Consider the following 27594-nt stretch of genomic DNA (forward strand, 5'->3'; position numbering starts at 1 on the left):
TACTTGACTTTCAAAAATGCCTATTTGACTATTTAAAAAATCCATTTTATTATCATATTTCCTTAATTTAAACTCTCTATAAAGTATTTAGTCAAAGAATTAGCCAAACTCCATCTAGTATGTAAAAACTAGTGGCCCTGTGCACGAATTCATGCACATTGAAAGAAAATTAATTAGAAGAAATATTTTAATATCACTATTCTCCCTTTCTATATAATAGAAGTGTCAACCAAATTCAAGATCAACAATGACAGATGGAAATACACACATGCAATTTGCGCCAGCGAGAGCTTTATATGTATCGAGCATGTGCAAGTCAACTTAGCCTTTTATAGATATAGAATAAACTTGCTTAATAAGACCTGCTTTCTGATTTAGCTAACTTTTTCCAGCCCAGGGAAGCACCCCAACTTCTCTTTAAGGTAATTGTCAGCAACATAGCAGTAAATATCAACACAAAGCAGATTATTACTGTAGATCATGCAGGGAGAACAAAGAGTAAAATATTTAACTGCGGCAGTGTTTGACTATATTCTGTGCAGAGAAAACCTGAAGTCATTTTCAAGGTTCACCATTTCTTACTTCTTTTCAATCGGGTCACGTTTGGCTCAGTGGATAGAACATCAGCCTGTGAACAGGAGGGTCCTGGGTTCGATTCTGGTCAAGGGCACATGCCCAGGTTGTATTTTTGGCTAATGAAAAGAAAATAGAATTCCACCGAGTCTCCTATCTACCTACTCCAGGACTTCTGTGAGAATCAAATGAGATGAGGCATGGGAAAACGCTTCACAGACATTTAGTTAAAGCATGAAATGTTTGCACCTGACTATAAAGCAAGTCATGTTCCTGGGCTGAAGAAAATGCAAGGAGGCTAGTCGTTGCTAGGGAAAGGAAGATGGGCGTTGCTATATGATGTCCCTACCCGATGGACAATTAGCATGTTAGCCTTTTATATATAATAGATATTATGTTTTGAATTTACACAGAGAATTAGGATAAGATTTAAATTTTTGGCTAGCCTTAAGTCACTTTTCCAAACAATATTTTTTTTAATCCTAAGTGATTCTGAAACATGAATTTTATTATATATTAAATTTAATTGCCAAACAAAATTAAAATAGAAATTATTTTTATAGATGTGCTTTAAAACAAGCAAAATAATTAAAATTCTTTCATAATTTTTAAAATTGAAATACCTATATGTGACAATTTTAGCTTAAAGTTTAGAATATCATTGGAAGATAGACTGAAGTATAGATTTTGACATACCATAGTTTTACTTTTTTTAAAATATATATTTTGTATAAAATTAAAGCCTTCTGCACAGTGCAAGAAATTATCAACAAAACAAAAAGGCAACTAACTGAATAGGAGAAAATATTTGCAAGCAATACCTCCAATAAGGGGCTAATATCTAAAATATATAAAGAACCCATACAACTCAACAACAACAATAAAAAAATCCCAAACAATCAAATTAAAAAATGGACAAAGGATCTGAAACAGACACTTTTCTGAAGAAAACATACAAATGGTCAACAGATATATGAAAAGATGCTCAACCTCACTGGCTATAAAGCAAATGCAAATCAAAACTACAATGAGATATCCCTCACACATGTTAGAAGTGCTATTATCAATAAGACAAGATATAACAACTGTTGGAAATGATGTGGAGAAAAAGGAAAACTCATGTACTGCTGGTGAGAATCTAAATTGGTACAGCCATTTTGGAAAACAGTTCGGAGGTTGTTCAAAAAATGAATACTAGAACTACCATATGACTCAGCAATCCCACTGCTAGGTAACCACCTGAAACTCTGGAAACATTTATTCCTGAAGCTATATGTATGCCTATGTTCATTGCAGCATTATTCACAGTAGCCAAGACATATAAATAACCTAAGTGTCATTCAATGGATGATGGGTTAAAGAAGATGTGATAAATATTTACAATGGAATACTACTTAGCCATAAGAAAGGATGAAATATTGCCAATTGTTGACAATATGGATGGATCTTGAGAGCATTATACTAAGCAAAATAAGTCAGATAGAGAAAGACAAGAAACCATATGATTTCTCTCATATGTGTGATATAAAACAGAAAGAAACAAATGAACAAATAAAACAAACAAACAAAAAACTTATAAACACAGACAACACTATAGTGATTACTAGAGGGAAGGGAGGTCGGAGGAGGTGGAAAAGGGTAAAGTGGGTCAAATATATGGTGATGGAAGGTGGTGAGCATACAGTGCAATATGCAGTTGGTGTATTGTAGAACTACATACTTGAAACTTATATAATGCTATTAATCAATGTCACCCCAATAAATTTAATTTAAAAAATAAAAATAAATAAATAGCCCTAGCCTATGGTTCAGTTAGTTGAGCATTGTCCTGTGCACTGAACATCACTGGTATGATTCCCAATCAGGGCACATACCCAGGTTGTGGGCTCGATCCCCTGGAGGGGTGTATTCAAGAGGCAACTGGTTGATGTTTATCTCTCTCACACTCTCTCTCTCTCTCTCAATCAATAAAAACATATTTTAAAAAATAAAATTAAAATATATATGTTTTAGTTTTCAAGGACATGTGATTTAACCCACATCTGGCATTAAGTATTAGTGAGTTATATTACTGAAGAACTCTAATGTATTTTATATTTTGACTAAAGGCCCAATGCATGAAGATTTGTGCAAGAATGGGCCTTCCTTCCCCTGGCTGCTGGCACCGCCTTCACTCCTGCTGGAGCAGCCTTCTCACCCCGGCCTGGAGCTGCCTTTCTGCCTTCCCACACTGCCCAGAGACCCGGAGCGGCTGGGGTGGTGCGGAACACCTGTGTCGTCACCATGGCGATGATGCAAGCGTCCTGCCCCGCCCCCGGCCGCTCAATGCCTGCATATGCAAATTAACCCACCATCTTTGTTGGGTTAATTTGCATACTCACTCCTGATTGGCTGGTGGGCATTGCAAAGGTATGGTCAATTTACATCTTACTCTTTTATTAGTGTAGATATCAAGAACTAGTTATTCCAAAGTTTAAAATTGCAATGACCATAAGATAAACTTACCTTTGTTTACTATGCTGGTACCTGGCAGTGACATATATGAAATTTCACATCCCTCGGATATACTGATGTCATCTAGGGCAACGGAAGCATTTGATGATAAAACAGTAGCTTCTAAAATTAACTATAATTACAGAAAGACAAATTATTAAAAATATACCATAAAAACAAATGTCTTTGTGTAGAGAGAAGCTCATTTGCATCTATCTAATTTTAGAAAATTATTTTGACCAGAACATTCAAGTTATAATTTAATAGTCACAACTGCTTTGACAACATTTTATGTAATCTTAATACTTTAGGTAACCTTGTTTCAATTAAAAGTTGTAACATTCATCAGTACTGAAGGATTGCCTTCCCATTAGAGCTATTAAAAGTCATATGTATTTAAAATGATCTCTTTGGGATAATCAACTGTGTGGTTTACAACTCAATTTAACTGAGATATAAATTCATTTGTAATGTGTCTGCTGGAAACAATGATTCATTTTCATATCAGAATATTTAAATACTTATATGTAGTATGTATACATATACATAATTTACATAGTAAGGTAAAGCATACAATCTATAACCCTATACAGTGATTAGTAATATTCATATGCCAAAGCATCTATTTAAGTTTAATTTATTCTAACACTGAATAATGATTGATATAATTAATTTTCTTCTTGTTAATCACTCACATTATTCTGTTGTTATTCTACAATCTTAATAAAAAAATAAAAGAAAAATTGCATAGACTACAAAAATTAATCCTACTTTTCAGCCTTTATGCTAGAGAGACATTCCTAGGCATACACATGAAGGCCTGTGCAGGAATATTTATTTCAATGCTGGTTTTGATAACAAATGAATGAGTAATTCAAATGTGAGTCAATAAATTAATGGTGATATAAACCATGGGTTATTATGCCAGTTAACATTAATCTATCTCTATGTGCTAATATGGAAAGACCTTCAATATGTGCTTCTGCATAAAAAAAATAAATTACAAAAAAAGTTATACTATGATACTGAGTCAGGATAGTAAGAAGCTAGAAAAATTTATTGGCAAGTAGAATGGAGAAACTGAGACAGATGGCTAACTCAAACTGGCCCTATCCAGCATCCTGCCTCACCTGCTTCCTTCTCCCTTGCAGGATCATTGGCTAAAGTAGTAAGCCCTCAGGACAATAAGGTTCTGATCAGCATCAAATAATCTTAGGAACAAAGTCCCAGGTCTATTGGCTACAGAGAGAGTTTTGGTTATACTGGAGATAACATCTAGGCCTCATTTGTGTTTCAGCTCCAGGCCCAGAAAAGCAACAAAATCAGATGAAGAGAGCCATGGCTGACATCAGGACTAGCTGCGATGACTGATGACCACTTGCTCTGGTGCCAACCAGTAGACACCAGGACCCTGAAAGGGCACACCTGGAAAACTATGAATATTCTATTGAGTTCCTTCCCTAAGAACTCCCCTAAAATTCCTGCCTTTAGAAAACAAATAAAAACCCTTAATACCAAGGATTTAGTGTGCACTCTCTCTCTTAAAGCATGCTTTCCTCTTTCCCCGCTTCTTTCCTAAGGAACGCATCTTTGCTTTCTTTCTCCAAGGGCCCTTATTTTGCCCCTGTAATTTGTTTCCTGAGTCCACACAGCCCAGCTGCCACACTTCTCCCCTGTGACTTTCTTTCCAAAGAGGCAAGGCAGCTCTCTTAGCTCACTCCTACTGATGTAATATTGCCTCTTCTGTCTTAAGCCTTTTCTTTGTTTCTCTCTCCCCAGCTTTAATAAATGTGCTCTCAAAATCACCTGGACTTATCGTGAACTCTTTCCTGTGAAAAGTTAATAACCAAGAGCCCATATTGCCAGTAATAATACTATTAGGCTAAAAACACACAATGTGTTTCTAGATATACATGGTACGTACATCATAGTACATACATAGAAAGGATATAGAAGTAAAAATAAACTAGTGTCTGTAGTTAACTCAAGATAAAGAATATGATAGGAGGTGATTGTGGTCAGGAGTGTAAAATGTTTGATACTTTATAATAAGATGTATATAATTTTTAAAATTCTGATTAAAACTGGTTTCTGTATAGTCTTAGCCAACTGAGAAATTTGGCCTTCATCCAAGAGGCAGGAAATAATAACAGGTTTTAAAGAAAAATTTTAACAAATGAAATACAGGTATTGCAATTGTGAAATATTTTATGGTTAACACCATTAAGTTATTGTAATTTATTTTGGAAACCTTTAATTTTGAAAGAATTTTCATTTTATTCATTATCATAATACATTCTGGTTGAAGTCAATTAAAATATAGATGCTTAATTCTTCAAACTTATTAGATAAGCATTTGTTGATGACCATATTTGAAGTCCTACACTGCCCAAAGACAAGCTGGATAAAATACAGAATATATAGGCAATTTTCTGTTCTCCTAGAGAGATGCATGATCCTATTCTTTAAATGGAGTGAGTGGGCCCTGGGATGAGTTGAAGTGGAATTATGGGGTAAGTCTTTAAAATATGGTTTTATCATTTTGCCTGAAGGAAACCACTAGACTCTTTTAGATATTCTTATTAAAATGTAAGCATAAAACAACTTTCAAAACAAATAAAAATGGCATTAAGTGATCTACACCTCTTCTTGTTAACTTCCATATAATTAAATTTAGGACTATGAAATAAAAAATATGATCTACCATTAATTAAAATCTCATCTGATGATTTCAAAATCATATTGGCTATTCCTATTTTTTACTGGTTGTTTTAACCAAGCTGATGTCTTTATTTGTAACCCAATGCAGCTCCCTTTGGAAAAGACAGTACCTATTAATAATAAGTAAGTGAAAAAGAGATTGCTCAGAGAAGTGTTCAACCATGGATGAAGAAAGATTGAAAACCTCATTTCATAAGATTTTCAAGGCAATTTGAAAACTTAAACTTTAAATCGTATGTAGATGTCTTTCCCTTCTAAAACTATTTCTCAGGATCTGTTGAAATTTGTTTTAATTAATTAGTTATGTTATTCCATGAATGAGCAAAATCATTTCTTGTTTTTGCTTCCAGGAACCACAATTTGTAAATGATGTTTATAATCAAGGGATTACTTTTTACACCTACAAAACTAAGGGAAGCTTTTCCAAAAAAACATTCAACTAGCATATTTAGATTTTGGTTCTTTGATGTTTTAAAAATGAATAACAAGGACAATAAATATAAGTCTAAGAGGCAATGGAGAAAGCAGAAAGATATTAAGAGAAATTGAAATATAGTAATTTTTGAATGATGGTTGTATCAATAATACGAGCAAGAGCTAACTTTTATTTAGAGCTTTCTACACACCAGGCATGTTGACTTGCCTTAACCCTGTGAAAGATGATGCTATTTTTGCCTTCATTTTAAAGCAAAGGAAACAGAAGCTTAGAGAGTTGAAGTAATTGGTTGGAGGTCAGACATTTAGTAAGAAAAATATGGAACTGGAGCCATTTAATGATTATGCTATATTGCATCACTATAATGAAATAAGGAGATAATCAGTCTTTAGCAAATGCTGCAGAACAAAACTACCTAGCAAAATAGATTTAAGAAAGCCCTAGATTAAGAAGGCTGAGGACATAGCAATTTTACAGAGACTAGTCCAGCCTTCTCCTTTGTATTATAAATCTTACTGAATCCTCAAATAATGTCAGGAAATTGTTATTGATTTCTATCACTGACTCTGATAAAGAGTGAACATGATATCAATCACTGTAGAAAATTTCACGAAAGGGTCATTTTAAAATGAAATCTAAAATATGACACAATTATATTTTAATAGGAAACTCAAAGAAAGTAGATCAACTGAAAATCAATGGCCAGTACTCAGAAAAAGTGTCAACTTTAGATTTTAAAACTAAGAACAGCAGTTAGAGGGGAAATTCTAAATTAAATTAATGTATTTGTGTAAAAAGATGAATATATCATGTGAACAGGACAAGCTAAAACATATTGGAAAGAATACTATTAACTATTTGACTTACATGCTTCCTGTAAAAACTGTTCAGGAAATGGAGAGAACATTGAACACTTGTTAATTTGCTGTTCTTACGGGATAAACATAAGCCTAACCCTGCTCCTCCAGGAAGCATGAAAGCCCTCCCTGACCGGGGTGCTTATTTCCTAAGGAAATCAAAGCAAATTGCACTCTGTTGTGATGTCTACTAGTACACGAGACATCAAAAGGACCACAGTGAATCAGAATTTCGTGGCTACAAGGGAATACGAGGTCATAGAGTCTATGCCTTTCTCCTTTCCAATATTTGGATTGGATTGGATTATGTTGTATAAATATGTTCAGAGTTTAGTCACTTTGAACTGAGGGCCAGGTGATGACTAAGGTCACCCTTAAAGGATTCAGTCCACTAAATTTAAAGTGCCAAAAATGACTATTTCCAAGAAGATAAACTTTAAATATTCAAATATTTAAAAGCTAGGTTAACTATTTGTAAGTATAGCATCTTTTCCATGTGTTGTTGATAGAAGAATGAAGTAGAGCCTAGCTAGAATCCTCATGCGTATTTCCATATTTTTTTAATATACACTTAGAGAAATCAGGTTAAAACCCACATAACATTAGCTTTTTTTTTTTTTTCCTGTAGAGGATAAGAAATGGGATAAAAAGAGATACAAAGAGGACAAAGCTGCATTTTAATGGGCAAACAAACATTAGTATTATAAGCAAATAAAATGTTAACATTAGTTAATTCTGACATGTGAGTACATGGGTATTTGCCTCACTCTGTGTCTACTATTTGTTTGAAATATTTAATGATATTTATATTAATATGTATTAAATAATATTGTATGTATATGTGTGTGTGACTGTGCATATTTATGTATTGTGTATTTTTGTCTCTGCATGTGTTTCTGTGTATAAAATCTGGACTGATTCACACCAGATTGTTAACACAGGCCCATGATATCTTATCTAAAGTCTTTGGGGCCAGCTGGGTTTTGAAATTTGAATAGTTCAGAGTTGAGGCTATTAATCTAATACATATGGGATGTATTACATGATTTCCTGAGGAAGCTTGGAGGCAGCGCTGTAAATCAGACCCATCACTAAAAGAACTGCCTAAATACCTCACATAGTTCTGGTCAGATTAGGTTTTGCCTCTAAATTCATTTTTCACATACTGCCTTCCAAATTTTAATTTTCTAAATTGTGGCTGATTATCCTGGAATGGGTTTCTTTATGGAAAGCTAATGGAGATTTTCTTGGATTTTTCTTTTTTTTACTCACCTGTAGTCTCTTAAACAAACCTTTAATATAGCCAAGTAATAGGAATAAGAAGGAGCAGAGGCAGAGAAAAAACTCTTACCTTCTCGGGGATGAATTAAATATGGCTGAGGCTTAGCAAGAATCAAGACCATTCTCTCCCTTTGAAGGACATCACAATCAAGCTGAAGGTGATTAGTGATGTATGGGAGGCCCCAACTGGGTAGAGAGAAGAGCCAACATGTGGTGCTGAGCCCCCGTGGATGGGGATAAAGGGAGAAAGGAGAGTAGTTGGACAAGCCTGCTTTAGAAAACATCACAAATGTCTTGCTATCAAATTACAAAATCCTATCAAATCACTAGTGAATCTACAAACTACTTAATATTCCCCAGATAATAAAGAGTAGTCTCAATTTGTACTGCAAATCAGAGCAAAACAAAAACCAAAATCCTAGAGAAATATTAAAGAGAAAAAAAACTACACAATGCTGAAACTCTTCAATAATGATAGGTTAATGAGTGCCTCCAGGCTTAGAAAGGAATGGCTTTGGTCTCAACCCATAATATTTCTCAAATAACTAGTACTAATAGGACATTCTGGTGTTTGTTTTGTTTTATTATTATATTATTAAGACTTTTAGAGCAATTTTAGGTTCACTGCAAAACTGAGGGGAAGGTACAGAGTTTCTATATGCCTCCTGCCCCCACCCATGCATAGTCTCCCCCATTATCAATATCCCCCACCAGAGGGGCATTTGCTACAATTGATAAACATTTACATATCATAATCACACAAAGTCCATAGTTTACTTTATGGCTCCATGGGTTTGAACCAATTTATACAGGACATGTGTCTATCATTATATTGTCAAAATGTTTTCTCTGCCCTAAAAACCCTCTTATCTACCCCTGCCTCTCCTAATCCCTGGCAACCACTGATTTTTTTATTGTCTTCAGAGTTTTTCCTTTTCCAGATTGTAATATAGTTGGAATCATACAGTTTATAGCCTTTTCATATTGGCTTCTTTTGCTTAACAATACTCATTTTAGAGTTCCTCTCGGTCTTTCCATAGCTCATTTGTATTTAACATTGAATAATATTTCATTACCTGGATGCACCACAGTTTATTTATCCATTCACATACTCAAGGTTGAATGGTTGCTTCCATCTTGGTTGCTTCCATCTTTTGACAATTATGAATAAAGCTGCTATAAAAATTCATGTGAAGGTATTTTTGTGTAGAAAAGGACATTCTGTTTTCTTCCCAATAATGTCAATGAACAATAGACTCTGAATGATCTTAATGGTTTCATTCTAACTGAAAGTAGACCTAATTTAAAAATTTTATATAGAATATAAATAAATGAGGCAAGATTTCAAATTGTTCTGATTTTATTTGTCTTGTCACATGTAATAGACATTGACATGAAAATGATTCCATGACTGGCCTTTATAAAATGTTTTCCAATTAAAAGTTCATAGATTCACAGTGTTTTTGTCCATTAGATTTGGGAGTGGAATCCTACCTAATAAAGAGTAATACGCAAATTGACCCTACCTCCGCGACACCCACAAGCCATGCCCACAAGCCACGCCCACCAGATAATCAGGAGCAAATATGAAAATAAACCCAACCAAGATGGCTACAGCCACAGAGAGCAGGAGGGAGGCTTGGGTTTCCCAGGCAACAGCCCTTGCTGGCCTAAGCCTCCACTCAAGGCTACAAAGTTTCAATTATAGAAGGTAAACAAATCCAAACAGAAATGGCAGCAGCTATCGAGCTGGAAAGAGCAGGAGGCAAGGGTTGACCCCGGCAACGTAGAAAGCCAAGCTTTCCACCTGCCCTGGCTGGCCTAGGCCTCCACTCCAGGCTACAAAGTTTCAATTATAGAAGGTGAATTAACTGCAACAGAAATGGCTGCCGGCCACGGAGCAAGCAGGAGGCTTGGCTCTGTTCCAGGCTACAAAGTTTCAATTGTAGAAGGTAAATAAATTCCAGATATTAGGGCCTCTTCTTGGGTCACCAGGGGGCATGGCTAGCCTGCAAACCACCACAGGCCCCTCACTCAGGCCGCCCCACACCCCAAGGAAACCCCCACCTGATCCGGGACACACTTCAGGGCAAACCAGCTGGCCGCCACCCATGCACTAGGCCTCTATCCTATCTAATAAATGAGTAATATGCAGGTTGACCATCACTCCAACACACAAGATGGCTGCCCCCATGTGGTCAAAGATCCTGCCCCCATGTGGACACAAGATGGCCGGCACAAGATGGCCAGCAGGGGAGGGCAGTTGGGAGGCACCAGGCCTGCAAGGGAGGGCAGTTGAGAGGGACCGGGCCTGCAAGGAAGGGAAGTTGGAGGCGATCAACCCTGCAGGGGAGGGCAGTTAGGGGTGACCAGGCTGGCAGAGGAGGGAAGTTGGGAGCAAACAGGCTGGCAGGGGAGCAGTTAGACATCAATCAGGCTGGCATGGGAGTGGTTAGTGGGTGATCAGGCTGGCAGGTAGAAGCGGTTAGGGGCAATCAGGAAGGCAGGCAGGCGAACAGTTGGGAGCCAGCAGTCCTGGATTGTGAGAGGGATGTCCGACTGCCCGTTAAATGGGCAGTCAGACATCCCTCGAGGGGTCCTGGAATGGAGAGGGTGCAGGCTGGGCTGAGGGACACCCCCGCTCCGTGCACAAATTTCATGCACTGGGCCTCTAGTCATATATATAATCCCTGAGAACTGTTTGAAAAAGCCTCTAATCACTGAGCCTAGATTTTTGGTCAATAGGACAGTCCTCTAAATAAAGAATACTAACATTTACAGAGTGTCTATTATTCCCAGACAATGTTCAGGTAATAACCACAGCAACAGTAATAGCTAACTGTTTACTCTATGCCAGATTTCTTCCACGTGCTTTACATGTGTAAATCATAAATCATTGAATCTTCACAATAACTCTAATGTATAATACTAATAGCAATCCATTCTATTCCCTATTCCTCCTGCTTCCTTGGGCAGGGACTTCCCTGAAGCAGCACTGCTGTTATGGACCCCTTACTCTTTTCACTGGGAGGAGGAAGATTTAACTGACTGGAGATGTTAAAAGAATAAGCTGGGTGTTCTCAACTCATCCTCTTTGTCTCTCATTTAACCCTCCTTTTGTGAGCCAACCCATCTTCAGGAGGCAGGCTCTCTGTTATTATCCCTGGATAATGATAAAAGGGTCTCCCAAAGTGTGAGTCTAGTCCTTCTCCAGCAGAGTTGGTTGTTCTCTGAGTGAATCTATTTATTCTGAGGTAAAGTGTTATTTTAAATATATGGCTGCAGATTCTAAAGCCATCTTCTCTAAAATATTTCGCTATTTGTTTGACTTTTATATTTATCTCAATTGATTCAAAATAAGGACCAAATGAGGTGTGTTATGTGTCAGGGACCCCTAACACCCTAACAATGACCTTCTCACATACCCGACACACACACACTTACAGAGGAAGAAACAGAAAGGCAGAGGGATTAAGCAACATCCCTATGATTCTATACCTGGATTTGAAACCCCAGGCTCCAGAGCCTATGTTCACAGCCACTATTGTGGCAACTTTTTCTCCATTATTCAGAATCCCCTAAAGTGTTGTTTTGACTACTACTGGGATTTCACCGACTTGGAAATTTGAAGCTCAAAGATGTAACATGCATAGTCATCTTGGAAACAATGAACTGAGCAGAGATCAGAACTCAGACCACCTGATTCTGAAGGCATTGCATTTTCCACTACAGTCTACTTAGTTTCTAAACCTAGTTCAAAAGTAACTCATTTCAAACAGCATCCAGAAGGGAGCCATGTGCAGGGGGTGAAAGTTGGGGCACTCATTTGATAAGCTGCAGTTGCCATTCTTTATTATTAACCAAGAAAATGACATCAAGGATTGAAAAAAATCTCCAATATTAATGGGCAACAGAAATAGAGCAACAGGATTAAAATGTGAATATAGCTCAAGTAAGGTTTTTTCACTATCTCAAATAATCCACTATCCACACTTAAAACACACACACACACACACACACACACACACACACACACACAAAGAACATTTTCCTAATAAGTTACTCTCATCTCTGCCATCTTATTGAGGTCTTAACCCCACCTTTGCTATGCTTCCACAGATCACTCTTGAGCACTTAGTCAAGATAACCTCTCTACTCATTCCTGATTGTGAACATGCTTGCTTTATTGATGTCAAAGGGATATATGTGCTAATGGTTGTCTGAGAAGATTAATATTAAATAGGAATCTTCTACTGAGTTTTATTAATTTGTATGTGCTTACCTGAAAAGGCAAACTAGATTCTCCAGTCTTTGCATAGAGATTGATTTTTGCTCGTCTCCATTGAAATTTGGAGATTCCAATTAGATCACCCTGCTTTTGCAAATTTCCATCCAGTGATGTTCTTGTGAAAACCGAGAGATGTGAATGCTGAGACAAATGATACCGAAACTGCACCTGTTGAAAAATATTGTTGAATATTCCATTTAACTGTCTCCAGTAGCTTTTCCATAATTAAAAATATCCCAAACTACTTTGGTGTTAAATATAATCTTTGCAATTCTGCTTTCCTCCAAGTGTGTAATCCCAGAACATGGAAAGCACTCATTTGCCAGACTTTGTATTCTCTCCTTAAGAAAAGGTGCAATACCCTGGCCAGTGTACTCAATGGTTAGAGCATTGGCCTTCACACTGAAGGGTCTTGGGTTCAATTCCCAGTCAAGGGCACATACCTGGGTTGCAGGTTCCATCACTGGGCCTTGGTCAGGGCATGTGCAGGAGGCTACCATTCGATGTGTCTCCACATCGATGTCTCTCTCTTCCTCTCTCATTTTCTCTCTCTCTCAAAATCAATGGAAAATATATCTTCAGTAACGATTAACAAAACAAAACAAAACAAAAAAAGGCTCAAGGTGGCTGTACCAACTGGTATATTTAACACATATCATGGAGATGTCTAAAGAAATTGAGCACCAGCATACTACCAAAACAAGTTTGAGGACACACATTTGTCCACAGCGTCATAGAAGTTTCTCAGGAGCCTTCCCTATTGCTTCTTATAAATCTGGGGAGATACACTTTCTGTATCAAAGTTACAAAATCAGGTATTACTTTTCATTATCCTTGAAAAACTATAATCAATACTTGTCATTAACCCCTTCTCTGTTGTAACATTATCAAAGAATTGGGGAGCTCATATGATACTACTCATTAACAATTTAATCCAAGTGAGATATTGTTCTTTTTGAAACTATGGAGCCTTGGTCATTTTGTTCTACTTGTCATCAAAGATGACATCTATATATATAAAAGGCTAATATGCAAATTGTCCCCACACGAGTTTGACTGGGAGACCAGGATTTGGATTGCTTACTATGACATGTGCTGACCATCAGGGGGCGACATGGAAGGCCCCAATTGGCCCTGATCGTCAGCCAGGCCTAGGGACCCTAACGGTGCATAAATTTCATGCACTGGGCCTCTAGTAATCTAATAAAAGTTTGACAGGTAAACCATGTAATAAAGAAAATATATAGAGAGGATTACTTTAGGTGCTATCAGTACCTATAACATAAACTCCATCATTATTATTTATTCAACCAATATTTACTGACCATTTAATAAGTACTGGGCACTGTGAAAGGCAAAAGTAAATTCCCTCAATGGTTGGATAATTAACTCTATAAAATATGGCAACTACACCTCCTTAAAAACAGGTTCAGACACACAGCACTCTTTTTTTCTTCTTATGACACTAGAGGCCCAGTGCATGAAATCTGTGCACGGGGGGGGGGGGGGGGGGTCCTCTCAGCCTGACCTGCACCCTCTCACAGTCTGGGAGCCCTCAGGGTATGTTTCACTGATGGCTTAGGACATCCTTAGCACTGCTGTGGAGGCCGGAGAGGCTCCCACCACCACCACTGCACCTGCCAGCGGTGAGCCCGGCTTCTGGCTCACTGACCACCAGAGGGCAGCTCCTGTGTTAGGCGTCTGCCCCTGGTGGTCAGTGTGCGCCATAGCAACTGGTCATTCTGCCATTCAGTCAATTTGTATATTAGGGTTTTATTATACAGGATAGAGTCTCAAGGCTGCTTTTTTTTCAAGGGAAAAAATAACATTCAGAGATGAGGTCCCACAGAAACAGAATCCTTCTGTTTGGACTCAAAGTGATTCCTTTTTAGTTCACTATATTTTAAACTTTTGCTTTCTTCCCTTTGTCATTCTGCTCTTATTGGGTTATATGAGCAGATATTAGTTCATATATATATATATAGTAATTTACCCATTTATTTCACTGTTGGTACCAATTTCAGTGGAGATGAAAGACTGCAAAATTTCATTAAATTCTCTTTTTAAAAATTGCTCATTATAAAATATCAAGCATTTTCTGTTCTAATGTGGTACATTTTTTTCACCATATACTTAATTGACACCACCTGATCAAATAAAATCTTTCTGGCTGTCCGTTTCATTTTAGATTTTACTACCAGGATCATGTAAACTCAGACCTTGACAGGTAAGCAGAAATGTAAAGTCAAATGGAAGTGTTTAATTAAATTCTATGGAAATGGAGGATTTATGTTCCTCAATTACAATTAAATTTTAGATCCCTGCTGTAATTTCAGCATGTTGCAAGGTTGTAAATATGCAAAAGAGCTTTAAACTTAGTTATACAAGAGATATGCATGCCCCATCAGAATTTCAAGCTGTCAAACTGTCACTCAGTACATCGCCCGTGTGAAGTTATTTTAATAGTATATTATGAGTAAGAACCAATGGGATCCACATTCAATAGAATAATGGATTAGAACTTATATTTAATTTACTATTTAAACATAATTGGCATTGTAGAAACTTAAGAAGAATTCTTGAATTTATTATAGACCAAGAAACTTTCTATAGCCTTTTCACATCTAATATCGTTAAGGGTGAAAGCATGGGAAAAATTATTAATACAGCTGTGGGGGGGCACTCATCAAGTGTGCAAGGTCTGTGGCTCTCGATCTGATACACACAAGGAGTAGAAAACCAAGACATGAACTCAAAATTATGATGCATGTTGTGAATTCCTCACAGAACCTATTACGGATATTTGTATTCAGTAGGTATTCAGTTAATAAGTATTGAAAAAAAGAGGAAGGAATGAGTGGATTGTTAGCATCAGTACTTAAGTAAATATGTATAAACTTTGGAAGGGAGGGAGAGGGAGAGAGAGGCACAGGGAGAGATGAGAGACAGAAAGAAGAGGAGGAGGAGGAGGAGGAGAAGGAAGAGGAGGAGGAGAAGGAAGAAGGTGAGGAGGAGGAGGAGAGGAGGATGAGGGAGAGGAGAAGAAGGAGGAAGAAGAAGAAGAACTTGCTCTGTGTCAGAAAATGTACAAGATATTAGGTGTCCTTACAGGTCTCAGAGTTTTATAGAGGAGAGTGGGGGGAAAAAAAGGAATGAATAAGTATAATGCGCATAATGACCAAGGTATGAAAATAGCGTGGCTACTTACATGTAAGTTAATTAGCATTAAACAAATTTTAAAAATCCTTTTCTTAGTTATACTCATCATAGTTTATTTGTTCAGCAGCTATATGTAGCTACACACTGGACGTAACAGAGGAAAATTTCCATCAACACAGAAAGTTCTACTAGATAGAGCTGCAAAGCATGTACAATTACACCAATCATTTAAAATTTATTTACTGCTTGTCATTGTTAGAGGAAATTATTTTCTTGATTCATGCCTGATTCAGTAAAAAGCAGTTAAATACAATGTCAATGTTAACATTTAAAGCTTGGTTTTATGTCTCTTGGTTTTTCACTAAGGCACGTCTTATATAGTGTGTGACTGATCACTGTATTCAAGAGAATTTCATGTGCTAAAAGCTTGCAAAATAGCAGTTCCTTTCATTGCAAATTAGAGAGAAAATAATGCTTAAACTATTTTATTGTATTTATTTATTGTATTCTGTGATTTTATATTATTTATATGTTTAAAAATATCAAATCCTCCGTTTTACTACAAAATGAAAGGACATCTTAGGTGACTTCTTTACTAGTTACTGAGTACAGGTGGGTACCCACGCTGGAGAGTGGATGAACTCAGGGAGCCACTTGCTCTTTGGTTTCCAAGGCGCCCTGAGATGTTCCCTGGAGGAGTGGCCAGTTCTACAAAGGACTAACTACTCTCTGGTCCTTAATTCTGTGAAGGCTGTAACAGGGCATTATTTAGAAGCTCAAAATGATTTCTTCCTTATTTCTGGTTTTCTGTTTCACTTGCCTTTGGTCTGTTTCCAATTGAAACTCTATCCTTCATATTTTCTGCTTCTTTCCTCAACTTTGCTATGGTCTCTGTCCCTATTGCTTCACGCCCTTTCTCAGTTGTATTCCAACAGTCAGCTGCCTCTGCCATCTCTGCTTTAAATCAAATTGGGCCCTGTCTGGTATTGCTACACTTGCTTATCTTCAAGATCTAGAATAATAAAAATAACAAGAAAAAAAGTTTAAAAAAATAAAGGAAACAAGTTATCTCCTCAAAATTCAGCTGGCAATAAGTCCATATTGAAAAGAAAGATTACTTATTACAAATACACAAAAAAATTAAAAACAACTCACCATTACCACAGTGATTTTTATGATTCCTAGTTATAATTGTTTTGCCTGTGTAGTCCTTACCTGAACAAGGTTAAGTGGAAGTTAGGAATCCTCAGTAAATTGTAACCTGTTTTTCTCATTAACCAATTAATCGCCATGCGTTTTGATCATATAAAAGTGTAGAGTACCTGCTCAATGCCTCCCCCATAACTGTTACTTCTCCTAGAATGCATCACATATTCTAACATCTATCCTTGGATTAAAAAAAAATCAGGAAACGAAGTGTGATTGCACCATTCCAAGCCCCACTCATAATTACTTTTTTCCTTAGTTTGTCTTTGATGTGAGTTCATCATTCTACATGAGGAACATTATAAGACATGGCCTTTCAAAACTCATTGAGAGAGTTGTTATAAGTGGGTTATTATTATTATTATACTGTGTTCACCCTCTTGTAGTACTTAACCCTGAATTGCTATTGGGATCCCTCACTAAACCTACCTTTGTGACCAGCGTGTGCTCAGGTTGTCCCTGTTTTTTCCCAGCATTGAGAACTGTGATCAGCGCAGAGTAGGTAAGTAACCACTAGGCGTGTATTGAATCAGATAAAAAATGTTTACATTGGTGTTGCAGGGAGCATTCAGAGGAGAAGTCTCTGAACTATTTTTGTTTTGTGTTTTGCTTTTTACACTCCGCAATCCTGACCCATGATGCCTCATATGCCTTCTCTGCAGGGGCTGCTGAAACACTTAGATGCGAATGTGTAGCCTGGCCCGGAACCACTTTGCTTTGGAACCATCCCACTTCTTGCTTCATCTATCTTCGCCCTCTTCATTCATGTTTTTACTTATGAATTTTTAAAAAACACACCCAATATATATGAAACAGAAACTTTATATTATAAATCTTCCTGTATCTAATGGTGAAATCCTAAAACTGAGATATTTTGTCTTTTGTACAGTAACTCAAATAGGAAAACTCAAAAAATATTAATCCATATACATCCCCTTCATATTTGTTATTTCCTAGTTCATTGGAAACAGTAACAGCATTTCAGTACCAATAAGACATAGTGGCTTCTGGATCCCACATGTTCTGTGTGTCCTGTCTCCTGGCTGTTAAAGAGAAAAGTGCCAAGTTTCCACCAGTGACTGAAGGAAGGTTTGAAGCTTTAAATTAAAATCCATATATTGAACAAGAATAAACTCGGAACAACTATGCATGTTGATACCATGTGTTGGCCATATATAAAGTACAAGGTAATAATTCATAATAACCTTAAAAGTCTGCTGATAGAAAAGAAAGCTTTGTGTTCTTTTAAAGTTCTTTAAAAAAACCAAAACATGTTCTTCACTACATTAGCCTGATTTGATTATGTAAGAAAAAAGATCATATAATGTTATAAAATGAAGGCTTTGATCATACAAAGTGCCCAGTTATCTCACTGCCTCACTTTATCATTTTATAATGAAGAACATACAATGTATAATATGTAAAATATAATCAATATGTTCAAATTAGAAAGGTCAGCTGGGTTTTCTGATTACTAAAGAAAATAATAATTTGTTTTGTTCCCTTGTTCTGTAACTTTTATGGAAGAATCTAACATTGCCACAGACTTATAAAAAGGTAATTTTATATTCTTAAAATACTCCTTTTTGAGATAACATTAGTTATGTGTATCTCAAACTATAAATAACATTTTCTAACAGTCTAATACTATTTCCTAAGCTGGAAAATACTATAAAGTGATCCAAATATCCCTCCTTCTACCTCAAAGATTACTAAGATTAAAACAGGTGCAGACAAAATGTGAAAAACAAATACCTCTCTAACAGTCTGTGATGTTGTTGAAGCACTCTCACTTTTCCAAAAGTGAAGGCAAACGATTAAATCAGTATCTGAGGCCTTGGGGAGGTTGAGGACTTGGTTCTGAGAGATAAACTATCAGGCATCTAAACTGTCCACTGCTTTCACTGAGTCCTCACCTAAATAACTTCCCACAGCTAAGCTTCAAATTTAAGTAACCGTAGAGAAAAATGTCCTCAGGTGGAAATAATCATAAATTGAAACACAATCCCAGTGACCAAAATGAATGGCTACCAGCGTACAACAATGGGAAAGGTAGATTATTTTTAAAAAGAAAATGAAAAACAAAATATGATTTCTCAGTGAGTCTCAGAAATTCCTAATAAGCTCTTAAGGTTTGTGTTCAAATTTTTGTAAAAGAGGTAGAATTAATACATTTTATCCCTTTGTATCCAATGTCTCTAATGTATTTAACAATAGGGATTGCATTACTTGAAGGCACAAAATCTCCAGGAGTTCTCAAACAAAATAGCAAAACAAACAAACAAAAAGAGAAACAACTGTGTTTATTACATAGGATTTCATTAAAATAAAGCAAAGATGGGTGTAGAGTGCAGTTGAGTGAAGTGGAAGTCAAGTCCAGGTAGTTGTTTTAATCCTAATCCCCACAGAGAAATAAGCAGAAAAGAAGGAGGAGGAAGAGGAAACAAAAAAAAAAAAAAAGAAGGATGTACACCTACTAAGAGTTCTGTGGATCCTCAGACTTCTATCAAGCTGAAAACATAATATATTTATATCTCTATATCATATATAATTTATTTACTAGAAATGTGCTGCATCATGTATTTACAAGTGATGAATTTAGTGTGTGGCAATATTGATATCTTCATTATTTTTTGATAACTAAAGAAAAAAATAAGCTGAAATCCTAAGGGCTTAGAGAGATGTCAAAAATCTCAAAATGAATGAAAACAAGACAAGCTGAAGAGAAAACACCTAATTTAGTTTTTAGTTTTATAGAAAGGGGAAAAATTATGTTTAGTGAATGCCTGTTTTGTGCCAAATACTTTGCTAGGTGATTAAATCACATTTTAATATTCACAACCATGTGAAGAAGGTATGCTAATACGAAGGTTTCCAGTGTAGACACTGAATCTCAACTAGAGCGCGTAACCTGTGGAAGAACTAAGATTCAACAAAGTTCCAGAAACTGACCAGGGTGGCTCAGTTAGTTGAGCATTGTCCTGTGCACCGAAAAGTTGCTGGTCTGATTCCCAGTCAGGACACACACCTGCGTTATGGGTTTGATCCCTGGTCGGGCATATATGGAAGGCAACTGATCGCGCTCTCTCTCTCTCTCTCTCTCTCTCTCTCTCTCTCTCGCTCTCTCTCTCTCGCTTTCGCTCTCATTCTCTCTCTTGCTCTCACTCTTGCTCTTGCTCTCTCTCCCTTTCTCTCTCTAAGCATGTCCTCATGTGAGAATTTTAAAAAAATGTGGCAGAACTGAGATTTGCACCAAGTCTATCTGATTCCAAACCTCAGCTTTTTTCTTTATTGAGCTTTTGAAATGAATTGAGTATTCTAATGCCTTGGTCTGTGTTGATCTGGTTCCAGGAGGACTACTTAAAAGGATAAAATTTCAGAAAACATAATTGTTTTTCTGCATATATTCATCCTTTTATCTTTCTTTCAACAAGCATTTTTAACTAAATTTATTTTACTCAATAAACATTATTGGTAAAAATAAAAAGCAATTTTAACAACATGAATCCACAGCTTTTAGATTAATGAAAGAACTGTGTAAAATAATATAAAATGATAGAAATATTTCTTAGTGCCCCTCCCCCAAAAAAGAATGGCATGAGTTATGTTGCAAATGGTCTTTCGGAAGGACATGGCATTTCATGCTGAAATAACTCATACAAATCTCTCGATTCATCATGAAAACAGTGATAAAACATAGCAGACATTTACTAGCATGAGCAGCATAAGCCTAACACTTTACAGCCACAGAATGGCCAATAGAAATTCCAATCGTAAATTACCTGACATGGGTTAGAGGCGGTAAGTGATTTTGTAAGAACAGGACTTCCAAGTTTGGCCACTCCAGGCAATTGATGTGCTCGCAAATAAATAAACAATCCTGCAAGAACAAATATAAAGTCATATAGATGCAGGTTCTTCTGTTGTACATTTCGCAGTTCCTTACCCTAGTATCTTATCCTTGCACGCATTCAACTGTCAATTAAATAAAGAATATTACATTTTTACTTATTTACCATTAAGCTCTATAGACAACTAAAAGCCCTTTCAGATGAATAACATTAAACACCTAAAATAAAATTCAATTGATTAAAAACAAGCTCTTGAACTAATCCTATAAACAAATATTTTATTGGCTTAACTCACATCATAAGAGTTTGAAATCAAATTAAATGAAGCCTCTAGGTTTACAATTAGATACTCACTATGCCCTTAAGAAATTTCAATGAGAGCTTTATTTTTAAGGTTTTTCACAAAGTACTGAAGGATACAAGCTTATGGGATGAGTTTGGTTCCTCCTGGGGCTTACATGTTTGACATTGTGGTCTGTGCTAGTGGGGATGAAAGCTTAATTAAAGATCTAATCTGAACATTAACAAAATAACTGCTTATAGATTTTAACTACAGTGGATGTGCTCATGGCAAATGTACAGGGGGATAACATCGCTTAGCTGCTCAAAAGCTCACACATCTGAACTGCTGTCGGAGGGAGTTGTCATTGAATATTGAAAATTTACAAGAAAGGCTATTCTGAACAATGTCAAGGTTTGATCCTGCCCTTTGATAAGCAGGAAGTGATGGGCAACTTGGAAAGCCAACCATTTTTACTGGAAAATATCACATTCTCAAGGTGATTTTTCTAGATACAAGTCAATGCTGACTGCACAGAAATGGAAGGATTTCAGTATTAAAATGTATCATTTTACAGACACCTCCATATGTTTAACAAAATAACCAAAGTTGCAAGTTAGCAGTGTTGCCTTTGAGTGAGGAAAATAGTACCCAGTTTATATGGTTTTTAAATCTCGAAGCTAACTGGGAAGGATGAGGAATACTCTTCCCAAATTCCAACCTAAGACTAATGGAAACAGTGTATGTATAAGCTCATTTTATTCTCTACATTTCACCTATAAAGAAATAGAGTAGGAAAAGATAATATTAAAAAAATATTCCACATTTAAAATCCTCAGGTTCAGGTAAAACTCCAGTGAATATTTTAAAAGTCTAAACAAAATACTAAAAATTAAAAAAAAATTCAGACATTTAAAACAACTTGTACAATTTCAAACAAACACTTAATAAAGAATGGGATATAAAAACACAAAAACTCTAAAACCTAAAAGACAAAAAGGGTTTGAATAAATTGGTTACACCACAAAATAACTGGAAGTGTGATAATGTCTACTAGAAATGTACAACCCCATGACTAAGTTTTATTTAATTTTTAAAGAACAAATATTTGCAAAATTATTCAAGGGATCTTAAGTCTTAGAAAACTAAGGAGAGCCCCCTGACTCATTTTATGATGCATGCAGACATCTTTAAGAATAGAAGAAAATAGAAGAATTTTTAAAAAATAAACTATAGCCCAGCTCATGTGGTTCAGTGGTTGAGCATCTACCTATGAACTAGACGATCACGGTTCAATTCCTGGTCAAGGCACATGCCAGGGTTGAGGACTGGATCCCCAGTGTGGGCTTGCAGGAGGCAGCCAATCAATGATTCTGTCATCATTGATGTTTCTGTCTCTCTCTCCCTCTCCTTTCCTTTCTGAAATCAATAAAAATATATTTAAAAAAGAAAATACTATCAAGCAACATCACTCATTATCAGAGATATAAAGTCTAATAAAAATGTTATCGATTACATTTGAAATCCTTATTAAAAATTTAGATGTCCCTTACCAGGTGGCTCAGTTCATTGGAACATCTTCCCATGCACCAAAATATTGTGGGTTCAACCCCCAGTCAGGGCACATATGGGAGGCAACTGATTGATGTTTCTCACACTCTCCCTCTCTTTCTAAAATAACATATCCTCAGGTGAGAATAAAACAATAATATAATGATGATTGTTATTATTATAAATTATTATTTCCTTATCAATCAGAGCTTTCCAAGAATGAAGATTTTGTTTAATTTAGCAGCTCTATCAACATAGTCAGCTAGATCAACAAATTAAAAAGTAAAATCATAGATTTATTTCAACAAATATTGAAAACACTGTGATAAAGCAGCCATTCCAAATAATATAACTTAATATTAAAGTAAAACAAATAAAGACTAATAATCAAATCCAAAATAAACAATATCCTAAATGGCAAACAACAGAACTAGTTTAATTAAAATGAGAAAATAAATAAAGATTTTTGTTAACTAGAGATCATATTAGATAATATTATCTTAAACTAATATTATCTTATAGGTCTAGTGAATGTAGATGTCAAGGGAATAGTATATTTAGTAAATATAACAGAAAAGTAGAGATAGAGTTCTCATGTTTTGCCACTAATATAATTGTAAAAGTAGAAGTTCCCAGGAATTCTATTTTTTAAATAATGACAAGTATTAATAAAAGAATTTGGTAAGGTAAGTGAAAACAAATATTTTAAGTTATTTTTATTAACTATAGCAATAAGGTATAGATATAGAAATGATGATACATATTGTTTTCACAATAACATTAATACAAAATACATAGAAATAAATGTAATAAGAAAGGGACAGACATAAGAATATTATAAAATCTTGAAAGAGACTATAAATCTTCTGATAAATAGAAAGAGATAACATTTTTAGATGGAAAAATGGCAATATAAAATATTGTTAGTGAAAATTCATTTGGAAGCTAAATGTAATACTAAAAATTTAATCAAATATTTTAAAAATAAATAATATTATATTAAAATTTATATGTGAAGATAAAGGGTAAAAAGATATAAACTCTGAACTCAGACCCAGGGACTTCAACATTTTTCAAGAAGTCCTAGCCAGTTCAATGAAATACACACACACACACATACAAACACACACACACACAAACACACACACACACAAGACTTAAGATTTAGAAAGCAGAAAATAAAATTGTCATTATTTACGGACAAAATAATTGTGAACCAATAAAATAAAAATACTATTCACTATAATAAATAAAATTAATAAGGTCATGGGATATAAGGTCAATATTTAAAATTGCATTTCTATAATACTAGCAATGGTGAAATAAAAATATCAAAAACCAACAAAAACATTCGCAAAATATTTTGTTTTGTTTTTTTGCTGTTTTTTGTTTGTTTGTAAAATATTTTTAAAACTTACACATTGAAAGCTACAAAATATTATTTAGAGAAACTAAAGAAGATAAATAAATTGAGATAAATAAATATCTGAAAAGATAATTTTTCTAAGAAATACAAATAAAGGTTTCATATAAAAAAATCAGCAGATGAGTGGATTGAAAAACCGTGGTACATCTACACAATGGAATACTACGGTGCTATAAAAAAGAAAGAACTCTTACCATTCGAAACAGCATGGATGGACCTGGAAAGCATTATGCTAAGTGAAATAAGCCAGTCAGAGACAGATAAATATCACATGATCTCACTCATTTGTGGAATATAATCAATATAAACTGATGAACAAAAATAGTTCCAGAGACAGAGAAGCATTGAATAGACCGTCAAACCTCAGAAAGAAGACAGGGAAGGGTTAGGGGGAGGGGTAAGAGATCAACCAAAGGATTTGTATGCATGCATATACACATAACTAATGGACACAGACAGTAGGGGGGGTGAGGGCATGTGCTCAGGGGTGGGAGCGGCTGGGGAGAGGTCAATGGGGTCAATTTAAACAATAGAGAATTTAATTTTAAAAAATACAAAACAAAACAAAAAACCTTATACAGTGAAAGCTATAAAGTATTATTTTGAGAAACTAAAGAAGATATAAATTGAGAAGCTGTAAATATTTGAAAAGATAATTTTTCTAAGAAATACAAATAAAGGTTTCATATAAAAACCATTTGCACCCATAAGAAATAATTTTATACTCAGAAACAGGAAAATTTGAAGAGAACAAAATGCCTATTTATGGTAGGTAAATGGAAATATTCACTCCTATTTTGCTAGTGAATAGTTAAGTATTAAAATTTGTAGGGGAAGTAATCTATCAATATTTATTAAAAATATAAATACATATATTTTAGTGAAAATATAGAAGTCTCAATCCCAGATAACTAATACTTTAAAAACACCCTATGTAAGATAACATGTACAAGAACGAATTTTAAAAGCATTGTTATAAAATCATCAATCAAAGGGAGAATGGCACAGCCAGTTCAAAGAAATGAAAAAACAAACAAAATGAATTAGGTATCTTCTACTTCCAGATTTAGTCTTCTGTCCTAAGCTAGTAATATATATATATATTAAACAATGGTTTTCAAATGTAGGACAATGGAAATGCATGATCATTAGATAATGATCTCTAAATGTGGGGTAACATATGAGCTAAGCCATACAATCATCCCAGCTTACCATCCAGACAGAATCCAGCTACCATGTAGAAAGCAGGGAACCAGGAGGTGTAAAGTTGTCTCTTCAAGTTGAAAAGATGGAGTTGGTATTTTGGGGACACTTAAAAGTAGCTAGAGTTTATAAGGCAGAGTGCCAAGAAGGAGATGGTTGACAAAACCGGTTTGGCTCAGTGGATAGAGCATCAGCCTGCGGACTGAAAGGTCCCAGGTTCAATTCTGGTCAAGGGCATGTACACTGGTTGTGGGCACATCCCCGGTAGGGGGTGTGTAGGAGGCAGCTGGTCGATGTTTCTCTCTCATCGATGTTTCTAGCTTTCTATCCCTCTCCCTTCCTCTCTGTAAAAAAATCAATAAAATATATTAAAAAAAAAAAAAAAAGGAGATGGTTACAAACACAGAGAGCTCCATAGTTCTGCAGAAAGGTCCCCACTACGCCCTGCAAAATCCCAGGTGAGAACTGACCAGAGCGTGAATGTGAGGAAACCACTTGAGGCTAAAAGAGGCAGCTGCAGCATGTCCCAAAGCTCACAAATGGCCAGAAATAGTAGGCTTTTCTCACCAACCATAGAGAAAACATTAATTCTACATTGGCATTGGACAGAGCTCTCAAGTCAAATAAAAAATTATGTTCAGACAAAAAAACTATATGCAAAGTTTATAATCTACACTAATAAAAGAGAAAGATGGAAATTGACTGTACCTCTGCAACACGCACCAGCCAATCAGGAGTGAGTATGCAAATTAACCCAACAAAGATGGAAGGTTAATTTGCATACATGGGTGCTGAGCAGCCTGCACATAGGCCCTGAGCAGCCGGGGTCCCAGAACACCCCTGGCCAGAAGTGACCCACCAGCGCCGGCACTAAGCAGCCCGGGTCCCAGGATGAGCGGCCGGGGCGCCAAGCAGCCCAGGTCCATGCCCCCAAGCCCGCAGACACAGCAAATGTGGGGCCGCTGGGCTTGGGGGCGTGCCCCCGGCGGCCGGGGACATGCCCCTAGCCCAGTGGACACAACGCAGGGGATCCTCTGCACATGGGCTGCAGAGGAAACACCTTTTCTTTCCTTTTTTTAAAAAATATTTTTTATTGATTTTTTACAGAGAAGAGGGGAGAGGGATAGACAGTCAGAAACATCGATGAGAGAGAAACATGGATCACCTGCCTCCTGCACACTCCACTGGGGATGTGCCCCCAACTAAGGTACATGTCCTTAACAAGAATCAAACCTGGAACCCTTCAGTCTGCAGGCCGAAGCTCTATCCACTGAGCTAAATCAGTTCAAGCATAAGCACCTTTTCTGACCACTCATTGGCTAAGCTCCCTGTACACCGCCACTTGCAGTGTTCTTGGTAACTTGGATAATAAGAATCCAAGAAGGTGATCTAGGGTTTTTCCACCACACTCCTGAAGAAAAAAAATGAAGGTCCACTACTGGAGGGGCTAAGAAATGTCATATCCTGCCCTAGCCGGTTTGGCTCAGTGGATAGAGCCTTGGCCTGCCGACTCCAGGGTCCAGGTTCAATTCTGATCAAGGGCATGTACCTAGGTTATAGGCTCCTCCCTGGCTAGGGCCCAGGTCAGGGCTCATGCAGGAGGTAACCAATCAAAGTGTCCCTATCACACGGATGTTTCTCTCTGTTTCTCCTCTCTCTCTCTTCCACACTCTCTAAAAATCAATGGAAACATATCCTCAGGTGAGGATAAGGAAAAAAAAGAAATAAAGAAATGTCATATCCTCTGAAAGATATATCTTGAAAATGCCTAAAGATAGTTGTCATTTTTTCATGTTGAAGGGACTGAAGTTCATGTTGATGAAAACACCTTGGTGGCTACGGTGGCTGGCAGTGGGGTGATGGGGCTGGCACCTTCCCCTGATCAGCCCGGGCACCTCCCACAGAGAGAGCGGGCCTAAGCCATCAGTAGGACATCCCCTGAGGGCTCCCAGTCTGTGAGAGGAGGCAGGCTGGGCTGAGGGACCCCCCCCCCACACTCCCCAGTGCACGAATTTCATGCACTGGGCCCCTAGTATATTCATAATCAGCAAACATTTAGAAACAACTCAAATGTCCCTTAACTGGTGAGTGTAACAGCAAGTGGTGGTTGATCCATACAATGAAAGACTACTCAGCAGTAAAAAAAAACAAAAAAGGAACTACCACTGCAATCAACAACATGGATGAATCTCAAATCCATTATGCTTGGATTGAAAGAAGCCAGACTCAAAAAGTTACACACTGTATGAATCCATTTACATTTGATGAA

General features: G+C 36.4%; 1 protein-coding gene across 1 annotated transcript in view; it reads right to left on the bottom strand.

The window, feature by feature from the left end:
• The window catches only part of MALRD1 (MAM and LDL receptor class A domain containing 1), a 640413-nt gene that overhangs the window by 511525 nt on the left and 101294 nt on the right, over window positions 1-27594 (bottom strand). Inside the window, exons 13-15 of the mRNA XM_054724807.1 lie at window positions 20797-20894; window positions 12644-12817; window positions 3079-3199 (exon numbers count right to left, since the gene is read on the bottom strand). Coding sequence (XP_054580782.1) covers window positions 3079-3199; window positions 12644-12817; window positions 20797-20894 — 393 coding nt within the window. The remainder of the gene's footprint in view (window positions 1-3078; window positions 3200-12643; window positions 12818-20796; window positions 20895-27594) is intronic.

This window comes from Eptesicus fuscus, chromosome 2 (genome assembly GCF_027574615.1).
Source record: "Eptesicus fuscus isolate TK198812 chromosome 2, DD_ASM_mEF_20220401, whole genome shotgun sequence".
In the NCBI taxonomy this organism is placed as follows: Eukaryota; Metazoa; Chordata; class Mammalia; order Chiroptera; family Vespertilionidae; genus Eptesicus; species Eptesicus fuscus.